The sequence below is a fragment of the Quercus lobata genome, chromosome 6 (assembly GCF_001633185.2).
Source record: "Quercus lobata isolate SW786 chromosome 6, ValleyOak3.0 Primary Assembly, whole genome shotgun sequence".
NCBI classification, from domain to species: Eukaryota; Viridiplantae; Streptophyta; class Magnoliopsida; order Fagales; family Fagaceae; genus Quercus; species Quercus lobata.
Genome location: NC_044909.1, coordinates 1481033 through 1499720, shown reverse-complemented (window position 1 = coordinate 1499720; position 18688 = coordinate 1481033). Strand labels below are relative to the sequence as shown.

The window sequence follows — 18688 nt, the reverse complement described above, 5'->3', positions numbered from 1 at the left end:
GGAAGAAAGGCATTGCAATCCATATCAGGGTTAGCTATATTTAGACATGGGAATAAATTTTTTTGCCTATGAATGGCAGTATGAAGCTGTAAAAGTACCCCTTGTGATTGGTTTAATCACTCATTCTCTTCTATCTGATATGCTTGTCCATCAATCATAATGATAATGATAAATATCCAACTAAGTCATCAACAATAACCTTTTTAAAGGATAGGATATTATGGGATAAAGATGATATCTGCTTTACTCTTCAACTTAAAGAATAAACAATGCAAATTTTGATAATCAGGAATTATCTCATTAAATTTTCTCCCAGCTTGAGCAAATAGTCTTCAACTTACTTTGTTTCATACAAATGGGAGGGAGAAGTCCAAAAACTGAAGAAAAGAAATTATAAGTAAAAACATGATACACCAAAATTAAATGCTTTATGATCCTCACCAAGTCCTCCTAGGGAAAAAAAAGATTAAATACAAAAAGAGAGAGACATAACACATTACAAAGAAAAACTTAAATGAAGGAAGAAACATGATCCACCAAAAATAAATACATCATAATCCTCTCAAAAAATATCAACCAACACCACCATGTAAATGACATGGTAAACAATACTCTCTTGTCAGGATGCCAAATGAAGGTCATGGATAGGATTACCAAAGAAATCTAAAGTGAAAAGTTGTGATGAAACTAATCAACAAAGAAATTCTTTGAACCGCTAAAAGACCTACACCACCATCCATCTAAAAATCAGCAAAGAAACTCTTTGAACTGCTACAATTGGCTCCTTTAATTGCACTCTCTTGGTACCTGAAAGATTCAAACATTAAAATCAAATTTACACATAGATGCCCTCAATTAAATAGAGCCACCTTGATCCCATTAAATTATTGTAATGTGTGTGATATTCCCTCAAAATAATAGTTAATGCATAGAGGATCAAAAACCGATAAATGACTCATAGTAATAGCACTTGAAAAGACAATTTAGCATATGATTATATGATAAAATGATGTTAAATTTGGTCATTTACAAGGATCAATTACATTCTCCAACATATAAACAAGCTATAAGAAAAAAGTTGCAAGCTGTTCAGATGCAATGAAAAAAACAATAAGCAGAAATCCAAATTATAAACCATGTGCTGGTTACAAATTCTATTGCAAAGTCAAATGCTAATTCCAAGTGAATGAATTTACTGTTCATTGGCTTTCAAAGCAGTCATAAATGCATATGTACTGGTAACAATAACTTGCACCAAATCTGAGGTAAAGACGAAAGATCATAGTGCATAAAGCACAAAGAAATATTTATTTTTATTTATTTTTGGAAGTCAATTGTATTTTATTTTAAGTCTTAGAAGTTAATTGGGTTATTTTATTTATTTCCTAGAGTCAAGGTTATTTTTATGAATCAATCATTGGGATTTCCCAAATCAACTAGAATCAGGTTTCAGAAGTCTAATAGAATTATTTTTTTGTCATAGTAATCTATATTTTACGCCTTTGGAGACAATTTACAATTTGCTTGATTAATAACAATTTCTCTTGGGAATTTTTCAATGGTTTAGTGTTGACTCCCACCAATGCTTAGATGCTAACTCCTAGGTTTTCTATCTCGCTCGGTGTTGACTCCAAACAATACTAGGCGCTGACTCCTAGGTGATCTTTATTGTTTCCATTTTTCAATTTTTGTGGTATCAAGTTTTGGTTTTGTCCTATGTCATAACACCTAAGCCAGTCATTTAACAAGTGACGAGCAAACAAACACTCATTTGGGGATTAATTGAGCTTTTTATACAACCAAGAGAATAATGGGGTGTACAAAGCTTTAAACTACAGCCCCATCCCTTGCCAAGTTGCCCCCTAAATTTTGATTAGAACAAGATTATTCAAGAAAATATTATTTTGTCAATCACTGGTAAGCAAATAGTTTTAAACACATCTTCAAATGAATTGGTTGAAAAGCATTCCAACTAAATAATCTTTGATGAAGATAACTAAGGGTTTTCTCAATAGATGAAAGAGAGATATTTTTTCACATAAAATTCCCTAAAGGACAAGATATACATTTGTTAATACTTGGATCACTGTTAATGCTGAATAAAAACTCAGGAGATTGTAAATATTGTTCTCCAAATAAGTATGTATGTATTCTTGTTTCAAGAAACAACAAGTCACACTGAACCATCTAAAAAATTAATGTTCAACCTTTTATCTAAAGACAAGATGGGCAATTACTTACAAAAAGCATAACCCCATAAAAATGAATATTTTGGTTTGCCGTTTTTGGATTTGAGGTTGTCAACTTGAAGCACCCTGCAAAAGGGTTAACAAGAACCAAAATCATTCAAACTGAAGATATGGAGTAAATTTACTGAGTAAACTAATTATCCATGTAAACAAGTAGTAAAAAGGCTAATAGGGATCATCAATGAAAATGTCAATTACAGACAGATAATATGGTGCATCAAACTGATTTTATCGCAATACACCCTGGGTTATATCCAAACTTCCTCTAGCCAAACTACATATTATCAGAATAAATAACATAATACGAGTAAAGAGATAAAATTACAACTTGATGTCTTTATCTGAAAGTATACAAATGCATATATTTAATCATGAGATCTACTGTATTTAAGAGCCCAGTTCCTCCATATGAGATGTGACAATCTGACACTTTTTGATTGTTTGACTCATTTCTCCCCCAGACAGGTATGAAATTCACCAAGTATACTATGAAGGACATTCAGAAATGAATGAGTTCTCCGTTAACTCCCATTGACATGGGTTAAGCTTAAAAATCTTCATTTCCCAAATTCCTCATCTAAAGCAATCATAACAGTAAATGAGACAGATGTGCTGGGAAAAAGGTAGCTCCAAGATATCTCGTTTGCACATAGATTACATACAACAAGAAGACCATGAAATTTTGTGCACAAGTGAAGAATTGAGATCAGTGCCATGTTACATGGCACAAACCATAAAGATTCAAAAACTTACATTTTTCAGCGGTGGTGCCCATCCTGCAGTAATGTCTGAAATTGCATGAGAAAATCATATTAGTACAAACAGATACAGAGAACCGAAAAATTGCACTATATTATTAAGGGACAAAGCCAGTTTGGAGGAATCTCCTCCTATCCATTATCTAGCCATTTAGATGGCTATCCATGTATTCTTAATCACATAATCTATTAAGTCATTTAAACCAGTCACATGGTTGTGTGATTATCAAATGGAAGGCAAAATTGGTTAAAGAGATTTTCAAAGTAGAGTATGTGCTGATCCTCCCATTCCTGAATATTCACCAGAACATCACTAAAACAGGGGATCTGCAAAACAACTTGTACAGTGATGCCTCAGAGGTTTTAAACTCCCTTGAACATGACAAACTAAAACCAAAAAAAGAAACAACAAAAATAATCCTTTAGACTAATAGGACCTTTCAAGAATTTATCACAGTATGCATTACTTGATTCAGCTTGCCTTTATAGATCTAAGGTATATTAGTGTCTAAGAATTGAACCTGAGACACCTAATATATGAATGCAAGATCAATTTCTACCACTTCACTTTAGGAAATCTAGTTCATATTTACTGCCAATCTGATTTACAACAGAACTGCAAAGTTTAGCATTTTCTTCTAAATATGAATTAATCTCATTACATACTACTCATTGCATGGCTCAATTCATTATTTATTATTCTTTAATTAGAAGGGAAAATGTAACTACACCTTAAATGAAATCAAACATTGAAGGAAATTAAGCAATTACTTACTGACTCCTGTTAAAAAAGAATAATAATAAGTAGCCACATCACATGTACTTCACGTATGCTCTAAGGCTTTTTCTTTTTGGATTTAGAGTCATAATTTTCCATACTTTCCAATTTGAGATACTACTGAAAACCTTAGCACAACTATAGATACAACCGAAAACCAAATAAATATTTTAAATCAATGACATTATTTGAAAACCTAAAAAGATGACAAAATTACATTCTTGGCGTTGGGATCTGGCAGAGAGCAGAAAGTGGAACCATTGTTGACAAAATGTAACCCGATTGTATCTCTGTTGCATTTAAAAAAATAAATAAATCCAATCATAAATCAAATATGTAAGAGAATGAAGAAAACTTGATAGAATATACCTTTTGACTAATGACATGGTATTTTTCATTAAATTTCGTTGAATGTACCTTTTGCTGAAACTCCCAGTGGTGATTGCTCTGCTCAATATGAAGAATAAGGAAGTGTGAGATGTTTAAATTTCACATAATGGAATCAGGTTCTGTATTAAGAATTTAAATTGCAAGGAACATACCTTTGGATTGACTATTGTGCACTGAAAATCTGTAGTGAATTGAGTTTGCTGATGTTATAAAGTTTGACTATTTCCCACATTCTTGATAAATATTTGGAGCAAGGTCCTATCCTTGTTCACCTTACTCTTGAAGTAGCAACACTAAAAAACCGTGTACCACCTCCTAAAAATTCTCACCCCCATTAGTGTTCCGTTTGATTATAAATTGCCTGATACTTTCATAAATTTATTTAAAAAAGAACAATAATTTAATAAATGTTAAAGGAATGTAGTACCTGATGCAATTGTATCAAACAAATTCAACCCAAAAAAAGTTTGTATCTAATGCAAAAAAGGGGAAAAAAAGTATTGAGCTGCTAATAACTGTTAAAATAATACCAGTATAAAATGAAAGCAGCCAAAAACAATAGTATCAAACCAACCCCCCCCCCCCCCCAAAAAACCCAAAAAAATAAATACCGTCTGAGTCATTGATTGTGGAAAATTTTCTCATGCTGTTGTGAAACTCCCAGAGTTTGTAAAATTCATGAGATGTTTAAAAGTTTCACATAATGGATTGCATCTGTTTCAATTTCAAGAAGATAAGAGCTAAGAGAAAAGAGATTGCGTCTATTTCAATTTCAAAAAGGATAAGAGATGATGAGGTTGTAAACTACTGAGAACGTGGGTTTAGGGGAGGTTTTAAATTGTGGGCTTTTATTTTACAAATTTATCTCCCTTAGTTGAAAAACTGTAAGTGAGCAGGGAGGAAATATTCTGGGATATCTAAGACTTAGAGTTCACGGCTTGGAAGCTAGTAGTACTGAAAATAATAAATGAAGTTAGGGTAGCTTTCTTTATGACATAATACAGTGATTCTCTATACCTTCACTCCACATTCATATATCAAAACCTGAAGATTGGAAATAATAAGAATCTTATTTAAGTCTATTCCTTCAAGTTGATTTACAGGTCACCCAGCTTCTATATATAACCTTAATATCATCTCTTTTTAAAAAAAAAAAAAAATTTATTTATGGAAACCTCAATATCATCTTGAATCTTCATTCAAATTGAACTCAAGATTTTCGTTTTTCGGTCTAAAAGTAATAATACACGGATTCAGCATTCATAGCAAATATATGTTATAAAAACCATCATAGATTCTAGTATATCCCAATATTAATATGCCTTCACCAAAGCAACAAAAAAATGGACATGAAAAACAAAAAACCAAATTGAATATCTAAGGATATGGTACATAACCCAAACATAAAATCAAGAAAGGAAGAAATTGGGCCTTACTGTTAACAACAGAGGTCTTGAGCCATTCCAAAACATTGAAGGTAACCTTACTTGGCACTTGATTGATGTTAAGCTAAGCAAACGTTATGCACCAGAAGCAGACAAATATGATCAATAAATGACAAATATCATAATAAAAGAAAACCAAATTGCAAGGTGGAAAGATATCTTGGGCACCACCAATTACTTCACAGCAACAAGGCCAGGTAACTGCATTACAATAAATGAATAAAAGAAATTAAATACTTATTTTATAATTTATAATTGCATTAAAATTCATGATTCCCTAATGAATGAAGAGAGAGAGAGAGGCACCCAAATATGTAACTAAAGGAGGCACACCTTGGTAGAGAATGGTGCCACTATGTCTTTAGGGATATTCTTTTACATCATAATTATGTGTTGTTTGCAAAATGAAGATGAAGAGATTGAAGAAGGATGATGAAGGTAGCAAGAGTTAAGAGAAGCTTCATCTTTAGCCCAGTCTCAACCTCAACCTTATTCTGTTCAGATAGATTTGGTTTATTCAATTGCCCAAGAGATTTAGAAAATAACCACAGTTCCTCATAGCTTTCTCCTGTACTTTAGATAATTGGTTTTTTTATTTACAACCATTGATGGAAAAGTGAACATGAAAAATTCTGCACATATGTGCTTCAGCTGAATGAAAAGCAATACAGATGGCCAATTATGATGGTTGAATTTCCAAAATCTATAGCAACCAACCCAAATGATATGGAATTTCCAGAACTCTGATGGTTGAATTTTAACAACTTCGGAATCTCAGTTCCTGGCAGTACAAGATAATCAGGTTTACTCTGAAATCAAAATCAATTTTGAAATATTTACATGTTGATCACAAACTATTATTGAGTAGAGGTTAACCAGCAAAGAAGTTATATGAGCCAATTATGAAATGATGACCGGAAGCATTGAATAGAATCACTTGCTACAGCTGCAAGTCCACTGTCATGCAGACCAATCATTTGATGAAGTCCTCAGAAATTCCGATGCTTAATTGTTTCCAAGCTGCAGAATTTAATTATGTCACACAACAGTTCAATGAATAAGCAAATTGTTCTTTGTTAAACTGCAAATTTGCTCTTGGAATTTTTCTATTGCGATTACTTAATAAAACAGACATAGCATGCTACAATCTCAATAACGTAGCAACTTTCACTCCAAAATCACACCTTTTACTTTATAAACCGCTTTTAAGGAAAACAAATACCACACGACTACAAGGGCCGTAAGCTATTACTCAATAGAATATTCAAGCGTGCAAAACACAACAAAAACTTGAATAAAAGCAAAAGACCATAACAGCACTTCATTTATGTATATATGTCCAACAAACAAAGCAAGCACTCCTTGTATATCAAAAACATTACCATTCAAACAACCAAAAAAAGAGAGGGTTTGGAGTTGTAATACTTACTAGTGAAGGGGACTAACTTGGCGTTGGAGCAGATGGGAATCAAGGAAACAAAGAGAGGCATAATTCCTTGAAGTCTGATCAAGATGTCCTCGCTTTCTTCGGTGGTGGACCCATATTGAAATCAGAGTCATCATTTAAACAGTCATGGGCCATTGAAGACGAACCCATATAGAAATCAGAGTCATCATTTACACTGGCATGGGCCATTGAAGACGAACCCAAATGAAACCCACTACTAACACCTGAGCCTAACTCCAAATTGGGCTGGGCAAAGCCAAAGTCAAACCCATTTGTCAAATCAGGGAACACAGGAGGCTCACTTTCTCTTTCATTTGAATCATTTAGTGACAAACTCAAATCGCACCCATCGTTATGAATGCCCTTCAAAAGCCCCAAATCATTTACGGTATTGGAAACCTCATGATCCATATTTGGACCAGGTAACAATGCAAGGAGTTCAGAGTTATTAGGGGCCGCTAATGACAAATTCAAATCACCAAGAAAGCCCTTCAAACCAGGTTCAAACCCATTAGAAATGGGGAAAACAGGTTGAAAAGGCGGGAGCTCAGTGTCATTCAAAACTGAGGATGACCCACAACCATTCCTGTCACTCGGAAGCGGCAAGTAAGTAATATCTGATTTCTGAGGACAGCAGATGCATTCTACATTCACCCCCAACCATTTTACAAAACCAAAACCAATTTCAACCTTAACCTCCACCCGATTCTGTTCAGATGGATTTGGTTTATTCAACTGCCCTAGAGATACATAACCTAACCACAGTTCCCCGTAGCTTCCTTCTGTGCTTGTCCAACAGCTATACTGCTGACAACCATTGACGAAAACGCTAACCCAAGCGTCTCCCCTAGAACGAAGAGCAACACAGACGGCCAATTTTGGAAATTTGCAACCAACCTTGAATGATATGGAATTTCCAAAACTCTGATGGTTGAATTTAAGCGACTTTGGAATCTCAGTTCCTGGTAGAAAAATGTAATACTTCTTAGTTTCAGAATCAGAGTCAGAGTCAGATTCAGAGTCGTCAAAGAGATCCATTAATATGTCGCTTCTTGCACCTTCACGGACTCTATTCGGTAGAATCTCTAGAATTTTTCCAAACTGCTTGCATTAAACAAAAACAAGAAATTGAAGTTTGTGAAAGAAGTTAACAAAAAAATTGTATCTTTACTACTTAATTATCAAAGAGAGAGACCTCACCTGATTCAATAATCTACTTGATGATTGTGGAAGCAACGATGGGCATTTTTCTATTCTCACACATCTAATAGATTGTGGAAGCCTTGGAATTTGAATTTCCCGAAGCTCCTTACAGTTACGTATGTGAATATATTCTAATCTAGATAATCTAGAAATGCCTTCGGGGATACTAACAATATTGGAGTCCTCTATAGTTACATATCTCAATGCCGGGAAGAAATCATTCTTCATACAAAAATCTAAATCAATTAAAATTTCTCTATAGCATTCGAGTGTCAGATCTCCACATTCATCCGGATTAATAACAAAGCAGTTGTGAATAGGGGTATCTGTTTCCTCAAGCAGTTGCAATTTATTGGTGCTATCCCAAAACTTCCCAAGGTTTTCACATCGCTGTATCTCTAATTGGATAATCCCTTCGGTGAGATATCTTAGTGATAAAGGCCATTCTCTGATATTACTTTCATTCACACAGAAATCTAAACATTTCATTTCAGGGTGAACATTGGGAAACTTCTCAAGCCTTGGGCAGTTATCTAGAAAGAAACTTTTATTCAACTTGAGGGTGCCCGGAAGAATCTGAAGTTTCATGCAGTAACAGAGGGACAAACATTCAAGCTTATCAAGAAGTCCAATAGAGTCATGAATCTCAATTAAATTGTCACAATAAGAAATGTCCAATGTCTCTAAGTTTGGAGCGCATAAGTCAGGTAATCTTGTGATGGATTGACAATCCTCCAAATAGATACTTTTCAAATATTTGTAATTGCACCCCTAAAAAAATAATAATAATAAAATAAAATCGTTTCATCTAATTTTAAAAATAACATTTAGTGAAATGAAGATTCACAAATAAAAAACTCATACCTGCTCGAATAATTTCTCTAACCCAATGCAACTACTCGACACCTCCAGTCCAACAAGTTTTTTAGGACAAAATTTGGATGGCAAGGAAAAATTATATCCTGACCATTTAAACAATCTTAATTCATTGGAAAGATATTCAAGTTCTTGGGAAATTTGTACATTCTCAACAATAAGAAATTTGAGATTTTCCATCTTTTCGAAAGCTGAAGCTTTTAATGATACTGTTATTGGTTCAGGTTCGCACCACATTATCCCTCGAATTTTATCCGACCCCTAGATAAGACAAAGAATTAGTTGCAGTTCATAACAAAATCCGACAAAAGTATAATTATTTTAGAAACTTTAAACAATATATATATATATATATTTTTTTTTTTTCTTCAATATTGAAAAGGAAAAAATAAATGAAAAATAAAAGGTTAAGCAAAAGAACTTATACCTTATTTCTAGTTAATAATTTATAAGCATCCTCATGACACCATATTCTGCTGTGATTTTCAAGCCTTTCAAATTCTTCTTGAGCTATTTCTCTACCCATTTGTTGTAGCAAGTCATGCATCCACAATGTGCCATCTTCATCGATTATGAGACATTTATCAATAAGCTTTCCAATACCAAATTTTGGATATAAGTCGCAAGCATCTAATATCTTTACAACATAATCCTTGCTGAATCCCTTAAAGAAACATGCAATATCAAGAAAAATATGTTTTTCATTTTTATCCAATCCAATAAAACTTATTTTGAGTATCTCTTGAATTTTTTCATGTTGAATGTTCTTATACATTTCAAATGCATTACTCCATTCATCTATACTTTTTCCACACAAAGCAGAACCCATTACTTTTAGAGCTAGTGGAAGTCCTTTAGCATAAGATAGAATCAGCTTTGCAAGTTTTGAATAATCTTCCTTGGGCTCATTTGTGCGGAAGGCATGCATATTAAAAAGATCACGAGCTTCACATGGACCAAGTTCTTTGACCTTGTAAATTAGATGACCTTTTGGAAGAGTGGATAGCACATGTTTGTCTCTTGTTGTTATAATGACTATACTCCCTGAAGCAAACCAGTCACATTTTCCAAGCAATTTTTCTATTTGCACTGAATTATCCACATCATCGAGAACTAAAAGAACCTTTTTACAACAAATTCTCTTCTTTATCAAATTGGTTCCTTCGAATTCACTGTCTACCTTCAAATAGTTATCTTGTAAGATCTTAGAAAGAAGTTTCTCTTGTAGTTGTATCATGCCACAATTTATAGACTTTTCTCTAACCTTCTCCAAAAAACAGCTTCCTTCAAATTGATAAGCAATTTTGCAATAAACAGCATTTGCAATTGTAGTCTTACCTACTCCAGGAAGTCCATGAATCCCTAAAATGGGAACTTCATTTGACTTAATATTTAAAAGTGACTTTATGTACGCTACACGAGAATCTATTCCAACCAGGTATTCAGCATCATATAATGGTCTCCGATTAAATGTAGCACTTGATATTTCTTTAACAATTCCTTGTATAAAGTCACATTCAGATTTATATGTAGTGCGGCTGCCAATCACATAGCACAAGAAAACATAACATATAATGAGTTAGATTAGCAGATGAACGAAATTTAAGATATCTAGTTTTGTGAGTCATAAGATACAACTAACACGTTTTTAAATAAAGTACATGTAGATTTCAGATATATCATTTCTCTAAATATTAACATAATCTTTTTTTTTTCTCTTTAAAAATATGCCTTGTAGATTACTTTTGGAATCTTAGCAAGTAGTTGCATGAAAACTCACCTCTCGTGAGGTGTCATATTTATTGGAAACCCACTACTAGTGGTAGCATATTTAAAATAGTGTATCCTAAAAAAAATTGTAAACACCCTAAATTTTTTTTTACGTAATTGAAGTAAGCCCAATATAATTAAATTTGGCCTCTCTTAATTACATCCTTGCCCTTTTAAACAAAAAGAAAAAGTCCAACAATAAAATTTATTGATCTAATTTTTTCTAAAGCAAAGCCAACAACAAAATTTAATAATTGCCGATCTTAAATCATTTTTGGGGGGAGGGGGGGAAGCCCAACAACAAACTTACCAATTACAAGTTAAAGAAAAATTTGCCAATTAAAATAAAAACTCTAACCAAAGAGAATCAAAGAGACAACTTCTACCTATAGCTCAACTACCTCCACACATAGCTGCTGTACTCGTGAATTCTCTCTCTCTCTCTCTCTCTCTCTCTCTCTCTCTCTCTCTCTCTCTCTCTCTCTCTCTCTCCATGACTATGTATATATTGTTGGGACATATGTGAATCATGTTAGGAACATATGTAAATGTAGAATTGGCTAATCCTTTGACAAAACGCACTTTACTTATAATTTGGTAGATCTAAAATGTGCTTAATACTTCAAGGAACAAGGTTTCAAATTCTAGTGTTAAAGCCATGCAAATCTGTCCAAGAATCAAGTGAAAAAGTACTGGATTTTAAAACTCAACAACTAGTATCTATCGAGATTTAAAAGGCTGTTTAAGCTCAATGCTCGATAGCTCTCAACAGATAACCTATCTATCGAGATATATGAAAATCAGTTTTTTAGATCTAATTTCACTCCAATCCATGGATACATGTTTAGGCTTTCTTTTCTCACAACCCTAAACATATATAAGGATTATTTTAAGGGCCGTCACAATTGATGCACCTCAATGCAAAATTTTTTTGCAAGCATATTGTGACCGGAAACATATGCCCTAGTTTATCTTTCTTTTCAAGAAACTGCTGCGTTTATACGCTATAGGATTTTGTAACCAAGGAGCTTCGCGACCTTTATCTTGGGGTGAACGACAAAACACCCCTTCCTCGAGCTTTACTATAGGTTCGAGGTTCCTAAATATGGTGATGACATTTGTTCTACATCCCTTATCTCACTATAATTCAATTACTGAGCCTTGTGCTCGATTTTTGTTATCCCTTATTGAGGGACTCACTATAGATTTTCCCTCTCACTTCATACTCTCCCTTATAGATGCCTATAAGGATACAGCGACTCGTGATAAGCTCATTTTTTCTTCTGCTATCACGAGGATTCTCCGTCATGCGTCTATCTCCTATCTCGAGTCTCCTTACGTTTTAGTGATGTGTGCCATAGACGCTACTACCGTTAGACAGAGCAAGGCCCAGCTTCGACCGAAGCGATCATGGACTGAGACGTCGACTCCTTTGGTTTTTTCCACTCCATCCACATCTGCTCCTTCTACTTCTGCGAGTGATGTGACCCTCAAGGCGATCATGGCACAGTTTTAACGCATGGATACTCGCCTTGATACACTCACTACTGAGTTGTATCAGGTAAACACCCTCTCAATCATATTGCACGACGACAGGCTCACCTTGGTGGCTTCATAGAGTCTCCCTCTCCTTCTCTCGAGGCTTCTGAGGACGAGGATGACGATGGTGACTTTGATGGTGCTGCTGATGAGGATGAAGATGTTAGCTCTTCCAGTGATGATGAGATGACTACTTCTCAGTGACTTACCATTTGTCATTCGTGACAAAAAGAGGAAGTAGTTTTGGATATGAAAGTAGTCATGTACATAGTAGGAGAGTTAGTTATAGGAGATATATTTGTTAGGAGGAGTGTTTTCTTTTTGAAGGATGTAGTGAAGACTCTTTGTATCTTTTCTTTTCTTTACTTTTGAGATACATTGTGATAGCAAACCTTGTATTCTTTTTAATATATATATATATATATATTGAGGTTGTTATTACATTCTTTCACCTATCTCTTCATATGTTGTTTCTTTTCTCTCTTTATGCACATACTTTTTATTTATTGTATGCAATCTTTTATTTCTGTCTCACACTAAGATGTCGTGATGAATTTTATTTAAAGTGTTTCAGAAATACAGGTTGTCAAAGTCTTTTTTGTCATGAACTCTCTTCTTGCAAAGTTTTTCAAGAGTTTGTGTTATGATAGATTTTATTGTGTTCAACAAGTATGAGTTGAGTGATTTATGACTTCTCTTATATGTTCATTTGTTTGTTGTGATTTTCTCATGGATTGCCAAAATGGGAGATTGTTAGAACATATGTGAATCATGTTAGGAACATATGTAAATGTAGAATTGGCTAATTTTTTGACAAAATGCACTTTACTTCTAATTGAATAGATCTAAGATGTGTTTAATACTTCAAGGAACAATGTTAGGACATATGTGATTTAATGTTAGGAACATATGTCAATATAGAATTGGCTAATCCTTTGACAAACGCACTTTACTTGTAATTGGAGAGCTCTAGGATGTGTTTAATACTTCAAGGAACAAGGTTTCAAGATTAAGTGTCAAAACCATGCAAGTCTATTCAAGAAACAAGTGAAGAAGTACTGGATTTTGAAGCTTGACAGCTAGTATCTATTGAGGTTTAAAAGGTTGCTGAAGCCCGATACTCGACAGATAAGCTATCTATCGAGGTTTATGAAATTCAATTTTTCAGAGCTGATTTCACTTCAATCCATGAATACATGTTTGGGCTTTCTTTTCTCACAACCCTAAACATATATAAGGATTATTTTAAAGGCCATCAAAGGTTGCGTGAATGTGAAGCAAAGTTGTTTTCATGCAAATTGTGATCGGAGACAGAATTAGCCCTAGTTCATCTTTTTCTTGAAGAAAGCTGCTGTGATTGTACACCGTTAGGTTTTGTAACCAAAGAGTTTCGTGATCTTCATCGTGTGATGAATTGAAGAACTTTGCAGCCAACATCTTTCTCAAGTTGGTGAGTAAGCTGCGTACTGGGATCCGCGCATCGGATTGGTTAGCCACGTACTGAGAGCCATGCATTAAAAGGAAAGATTGTCACTACAGAACAAATCCAATTGGGTATTGGTGTAAGGGTTCAACTGTAGGTTGGTATAAGATACTGGGATTCTTTTACTTATAACCGCTTGTTGTGATAATAGTGGATTCTTGAGAGTGGTGACTTTAAAATAACCTGGTGAGGTTTTTGCCGTGTAGGTTTTCTTCATTCATAAACAAATTACCGTGTCAATTTAATTTCTGCTGCATTTAGTTATTTAATAATTTGTTTGTGCTACCACTCGTATTGCATGCTAATTGAATTAATTAATTAACTTAGTTAATTAATTTGATAATTCATCACAATGGGCCAATACATTCTTGGCCTATCAAACAACATTTCAAGTTCTAGTGTTAAAACTATGCAAATTTGTCCAAGAATCAAATGAAGAAGTGCTGGATTTTAAAACTGGACAACTAGTATCTATCGAGATTTAAAAGGCTATTTAAGCGTGTTATTCGACAACTCTCGATAGATAACCTATTTATCGAGATTTATGAAAATCAGTTTTTCAGATCTGATTTCACTCCAATCCGCGGATACTTATCTATCGAGATTTATGAAAATCAGTTTTTCAGATCTGATTTCACTCCAATCCGTGGATACATATTTAGGCTTTCTTTTCTCACAACCCTAAACATATATAAGGATTATTTTAAGAGCCGTCACAGTTACTCAATGCAAAAGTTTTTCACAAACATATTGTGACCAGAGACATACATCCCAGTTTATCTTTCTCTTCAAGAAGCTACTGTGTTTGTATGCCGTAAGGTTTTGTAATCAAGAAGTTTCGTGATCTTCATCGTGTGATGAACTGAACAAATTTGCAGCCAACATCCTTCTCAAGCTGGTAGTTAGTCATGTACTTGGATCCGTACATCGAATTGGTTAGTCACGTACTGGAAGCCGTGCATTAAAAGGAGAGATTGTCACTAGAGAACAAGTCCAATTGGATATTAGGGTAAGTGTTCAACTATAGGTTCGTATAAGTATTGAGATTCCTTTACTTGTAACTATTTGTTGTGATAATAATGGATTCTCGGGAGTGATAACCTTAAAATCACTTAGTGGGGTTTTTGTCATAGAGGTTTTCCCCATTCGTAAACAAATCACTGTGTCAACTTTATTTTTTGCTGCATATTAACTTAGTTGGTGATTTGTTTGTGCTACCACGCTATTGCATGTTAATTGGATTAATTAATTAACTTGGCTAAATTAATTAATTAATTCATCACTAGGGGTTAATACATTCTTGGCCTATCATATATGACCAAAGTTATTAGGATTGAGATCTCACACAGAATCGATGAGAGGGTTTGGAGATCGGATTATAGAATCAGGACAAGGATCGTAAAATCCTACTTTCCAATTAAAAAAACTAAAAAACTACCTATATTTATAATTTACAATTAATTTTTATAGAAACAGAGAACAAAAGTACTTTAAACAACACAAAACCGATAACAATGCATAATGTTTCACATAAATAACATAAACTAAATAATAATGATTCAAACACCACCACAAACACACTCAAACATCATGATGAAAGTTTTGGCTATCTTGACTAGGTTTTTCAAAGTAAGGTTGACCATCATAAACAACATTCTCAACATTGTTAGAAACCACATGGCCCACGTCATCCATTGGATAATTATCAAAATCTCTTAATGTTTCATTTGGAGGTTCATTCACTTCACTTTCATTGGCATCATTAAACTCAAATTCATTACTAATCTCTAGTCCTTCATGCACTAGCCCTCTACTCTCTAGTCTCTTTCTTCTCTTCTCTTCTATCTTTTGTGATTTTGTTGATTAGGTTAGGGTGAGGTGAATTTTTTTTTTTTTTTTTTTACATTTTCATTTTTTTAAATATAAATCTAGGCAAGGGCTGCTAGGTTGATCTATTTATTATGTTTTTTTTTTTTAATTTATTTATCAGTTTAGGACCTTTAGGCTCCATTTGGGGGCCGAAAATAAACAAGAAAAAAAAATTGAATTTTCCTTAATAGCACAAGATCTTTGGTATCATTATAGGATCATGATCTTATAAGAATCTAAGATCCGAACTGAGATCCAACACAAATCCCACTTTAGTATAGATCCTAGAGAGATTTAAAACGTCTTAATGATGTAGGATTTTAATATACTAAGATTTGGATCGGGATCTTGATAACCATTGACATGACTAATGCTGTAGTGCTGCCTGTGTTCAATGTAAGTTTCATACTTAAAGTTTGATTTTGACTCTTGTTTAGTAAAGTAACCAGTAAGTGTATATTATATTTTATTAATTGATATTTTTGAAAAATCAGTGAGCTAAGATCACTACACGTGTTGTTCAATGACGGAAAAAATCAGTACGTGTAGTAGTTATGGGCACTAGCTTATAAAATAGTATTGTGAACTTTATGTTATATTATTTTATATATAAATTTCATAATTGTGCTTTTTAATTGTTTGTTAAGTTGATGGTATTGTACTCGGATTCCCGTGGCTCTAAGTGTATTGTATTCCATTTCACTTAACAATAATAATAATTAATCTTAGAAATAATAATGAAGCTAATAGTATTAATAATGAAGATTTTAAGATATAAAAATTTGTAAAAAAAAAAAATTGTAAAATTTCATGTTTTTGAGTGGTTTTTTTTTTGGTTTGTTTGATAATATATTGAAGTTCTTATTTCTTTTTTTATTAGATTTTGCATAATTTAAGTTTCTTAAAAAAAAAAAAAAATTAGAGCCACCGTTGTCCACTACCAATGTTGGAAAGAAACAATCAACAAAATTTTGGGAAAAAAAAAAATATATATATATATATATATACACACAAATGGGTGAAACTCTTAACCGGAAAGGTTAAAATTTTTCAACTTCAAAGATTGACCTTTGTAGGCTAACTATCTTCCTACCAAATGATATGATCAAAATAGAATATTTTCATACTTTTGCATGTAGTGGTTTTGGTAAACCACTTTTTCCTTTTTAGAAGTATAAAAGCATGAATCATTATATCAACAATTAGATACATACCTTTTAAAAAAAAAAAAAAACAATTAGATACGTACCCTTCCTCATAATGCCATCCAGAAACACTAGCTGCTTTACTTAGGGCTTCCCTCCATCTCGGCATCTTCCCCATGTTATCCTTGAACTCCTTTTCATGGTTAGCTAGCGCTATCCCAAAGTTTCCCAATTGATTACGTACTTCTCTTGGTTCTACGTTATAAAAAATCGGTAGAAGTAGAACCATTTGCTTATTTTCCGAACACTCAACAATCTTAACAAGTTCGTTCAAACACCATTTGGACTCTGCATAGTTTTTAGAAAACACAATAACTAAAATCATGGACTCTTCGATTGTTTTGAGAAGTTCCGCAGAAATTTCTTCTCCCCTCGGAAGCTTATCGTCCATAAAGGTGTTAATGCCTTTTTGCTCCAAAGCCTTATATAAATAGGTAGTAAAACCTGTACGGGTATCTTCACCTCTAAAGCTCAAAAAAACATCATACTTCCATCGGCAAGTGGAAGATGAGGAGGAGGCTCCTTCGTTGGTCAGGACAACCATTGGGATCTATAAGCAGAAGATTGAGAAGATCAGAGATTTGATAAAGTGGGGGAATTAAAAGAAATGGGAGAAAGTGAACGCAAGGAAAAAATGAACTATACCTTTTTGACAGTAGGATCACGGTTTTGACGATTGAGTCTTGCACCAGAAGAGCCCCGGTTCTGTGAGGCTCAGACTTGATTGAAATGCTCTGAATCAGTGCGTTTGATTGCTAAATTGATAAAAGGAGTGAATTGGATCAGACAGAGAGATCAAACCGAAATGGAAATTTGGAGTGAAGTAGAAGAAAGTATTAGAGTGAGAGTGGGTGTGTGTAAAGGAATTGTGAGTTGGCATTTGGCATTTGTTTGACAACAGCAATGTAAAAGTATCACGGGTCTTCCGCTTTCCACCAAGAACATTTGGGAAAGCGTGTGAACGCTTTGAAAAAAGAGCCTTTTCATGTGTGTAAGCAGTCCCACGCTTTTGCAATTTCCAGGAAACTAAAGAGTGGAAATAAATGACAGAACATGATGGTTTTCTAACTTTTTCCTGACAACGCGCAATGCAATATACGAATTTATTCCATGATTCACTCTTTTTCAGTTTTCAGGAAACTAAAGGGTGGTCGAGATTGATAATTGTAAAAAGAATTTTTAATCTCAACCATCGATTAGAAGTGGTAAAAAAATAAAAAGTTAACAATTAGGGGAAGTGAACGCTTTGAAAAAAAAAAAAAAAAAAAAGCCTTTCATGTACGAAGCAGTCCCACGCTTTTTGAATTTTCAGGAAACTACCCTTTCAATTTCCAATTTCTTTTTTATTAGTCTATTTTTTTTCTTTTACTTTGTTAGTATAAAAAAATTATAATATTTTATGTATTTATGTGATTTTTTTATGACATGTGAAGATGATAAAATATAGCCTGTTGGGCCTACCTTAATGGGCCTGACGGATCAGGGCTGTTGGAATTGTGTAAAGATGGTCCCACGCGCTGTGAAAGCCCATCGCCAACAGACTCGGTAGGGGCCCATAATCCGGAATCTCTATCACCTATAAAAGCCCTAAGATCCAGAAGGGAAAATCCTGGCCCACTACGTTTTTGGAAAATTGGTATCAGAGTCACACATTGGAAAGATCTAGAGGTAAAGAG

At 33.8% G+C, this 18688-nt stretch overlaps 1 protein-coding gene across 8 annotated transcripts; it reads right to left on the bottom strand.

The window, feature by feature from the left end:
* Positions 1–409: 409 nt before the first annotated feature.
* On the bottom strand, positions 410–18040 carry LOC115994256 (TMV resistance protein N-like). Of its 8 annotated transcripts, none has more exons than XM_031118318.1 (15): positions 17658–18040; positions 17057–17562; positions 9574–10684; positions 9135–9407; positions 8268–9041; positions 7050–8168; positions 6497–6640; positions 5954–6401; positions 5612–5821; positions 4328–4490; positions 4155–4232; positions 4003–4075; positions 3003–3037; positions 2242–2315; positions 410–807 (listed from the first exon to the last, which is right to left on the bottom strand). In XM_031118318.1, the coding sequence occupies exons 2-6, from the start codon at positions 17554–17556 to the stop codon at positions 7128–7130; spliced, it is 3699 nt and encodes a 1232-aa protein (XP_030974178.1). In that variant the 5' UTR covers positions 17557–17562; positions 17658–18040; the 3' UTR covers positions 410–807; positions 2242–2315; positions 3003–3037; positions 4003–4075; positions 4155–4232; positions 4328–4490; positions 5612–5821; positions 5954–6401; positions 6497–6640; positions 7050–7127. The 8 variants fall into 8 exon arrangements, with proteins under 8 accessions (XP_030974178.1, XP_030974182.1, XP_030974180.1 ...); XM_031118322.1 differs by having other exon boundaries at positions 6338–6401; XM_031118320.1 differs by having other exon boundaries at positions 5927–6640.
* Between the last annotated feature and the right edge of the window lie 648 nt (positions 18041–18688).

Bases quoted from the DNA above. Each gene is read 5' to 3' on its own strand.
- LOC115994256 (XM_031118320.1), bottom strand. From the start codon at position 17,556: ATGGTTGTCCTGACCAACGAAGGAGCCTCCTCCTCATCTTCCACTTGC. The intron at 10,685-17,056 runs GTACGTATCTAA...TGTGATTGGCAG, and splicing joins GGATGGCATTATGAGGAAGG to CCGCACTACATATAAATCTG. The intron at 8,169-8,267 runs GTGAGGTCTCTC...TAATGCAAGCAG, and splicing joins CAAGTAGATTATTGAATCAG to TTTGGAAAAATTCTAGAGAT.